This window comes from Salvelinus sp. IW2-2015, unplaced genomic scaffold, assembly GCF_002910315.2.
Source record: "Salvelinus sp. IW2-2015 unplaced genomic scaffold, ASM291031v2 Un_scaffold16660, whole genome shotgun sequence".
Taxonomy (NCBI): domain Eukaryota; kingdom Metazoa; phylum Chordata; class Actinopteri; order Salmoniformes; family Salmonidae; genus Salvelinus; species Salvelinus sp. IW2-2015.
Window position 1 is genome coordinate 88,868 of NW_019957696.1, and position 1,892 is coordinate 90,759.

The following is a 1,892-nucleotide window of genomic DNA, read 5'->3' on the forward strand; positions in this document are numbered from 1 at the left end:
AGACCCACGGCCCTTTTTATAGTTCCCAATAACTCACCTGAGTGACTGGATGTTGATTTATCATACAGAGAGAGWGAGAGAGTGAGATCAGATGGGCCTATGGTAGTGTCACCCTATTGTGGTGACACTAAGGACGGCGTGGGGACGTGAGGTGGAGTGGGGGCAGTCGATGGGGTATATAACCTATTGGGGGACAGAGCAGAGAGAAGACCACTCTCTCCAGACCTCAGGAGGACCCATCACCCACCCAGAAAACCCAGACACAACCGGCCCGTGGAAATTATGTGTAACCTGCTCCTATCATGGACCTTCCTGCTGGTAGCCTCTGGCTCGCTATTGGCCCATCCCATCACAGACTCTGCAGAGATGCCCTACCTGGGTCCTGGTGAGTACCAGATCCTCCACCCTTATAAACGTACTCCTCAACAGGCCACGCTGCTGGGAAAGTCTATTGTACTATGAGGTTATTAGGCAGAGTAGTTCAATAGTCACAGATGTAATTAAGGCCTGTGTGAGTCTTAATTAAACTTCAATCAAACAAGTTGTAATCAGTGACCTTCTGTTATGGTATAATTGCTTTGAGACCTGGTTGATTGTGTCTGAGAACTGTAGCAGTGTTCATATCGAATGTGCAATATGATGTTTTCACTTTTAATGCCATCAAAGTGTCGCTGCTTCTTAGTCATTAGTCATTAATCATCATGGTTGGATTAACATAAACACAACTGTACCCTTATCATCGATTATTCAGTGGAGAGTGAAGAGCCAGAGTGTATATCTAGACTAGATTGCTGCGTGTTGACTGTGTATTGACTGTGTGTTAACTGTGTGCTGACTGTGTTTCCTCTGTGCTCAGTATCTCTGGAGGATGGTGGTGCAGGTAGTCCAGACGAGCTGTCTTTCTCTGAGCAGACATACCTGCCCCAGTCTGGCCCTGGACTCAGATACTCATCCCTACTGTCTGGAGAGCTGAGCAGAGATGGTGAGATCACACAAACTAGTTGGACACCTGCCTAAAGAGTTACATCATAAGTGTATAGACTGTGATACTTCAATTCAAGAGAAATATTACAACACATCCTCTCTCACCCTTCGTCTCCCTCAGGTCTCAGTGCAGCTGGACTACTACCAAGACAGATGAAGACAGATGTGAGTTTTTAAACTAATAGAAGATAAGAAGCATATATTGAGATACTATCATGTTTTGTTTTGGGAACACCTGTTTGATGACTCATGAAGTACTACAGCTGTAATTCTTCTCTGTTTCAGGTGTTGCTGGAAAAACAGAGTCACCTAAGTCCCGTCAGTCGCTTCTTTGGCATCAGGAAGCCATTCAGAAAGAGAGGAGGCAACTCAGAGTGTTTCTGGAAGTACTGTGTCTAACACAGTCAACCGTCCTTAGAGAAATGCATTCCCACCGTACATTATGACAAAGAGATGGGGCTTGTACTGAGACACAACCCCTCTATTGCACATGAAAAAGCATACACATACGCACATTTGTAAATACACACACACACGCACACACACACACAAGTCAACGCACACGCACAACACACACACACACACACACACACACACACACACACACACACACACACACACACACACACACACACACACACACACACACACACACACACACACACACACACACACACACACACACACACACACACACACACACACACACACACACACACACACACACACACACACACACACACACACACACACACACAAGCACACACACACACCCAGCACCACCCCACGGTACACGGATGCTGCACACAGACAGTGATGGACTGAATCAATATCCCACAGGTTGATATATTCTACAGTAGGGTTGAGGACTGTTTAGTTTTGATGCAGTTTTCTATATTTCCCTGTCA

At 45.8% G+C, this 1,892-nt stretch overlaps 1 protein-coding gene across 1 annotated transcript; it reads left to right on the plus strand.

Annotated features, from left to right (window-relative positions):
* Positions 1-215: 215 nt before the first annotated feature.
* Positions 216-1,504, plus strand: LOC112081020 (urotensin-2). The gene is made up of 4 exons (XM_024146977.1): positions 216-385; positions 857-982; positions 1,106-1,149; positions 1,270-1,504. The coding sequence occupies exons 1-4, from the start codon at positions 283-285 to the stop codon at positions 1,381-1,383; spliced, it is 387 nt and encodes a 128-aa protein (XP_024002745.1). The 5' UTR covers positions 216-282; the 3' UTR covers positions 1,384-1,504.
* The last annotated feature ends 388 nt before the right edge of the window (positions 1,505-1,892 follow it).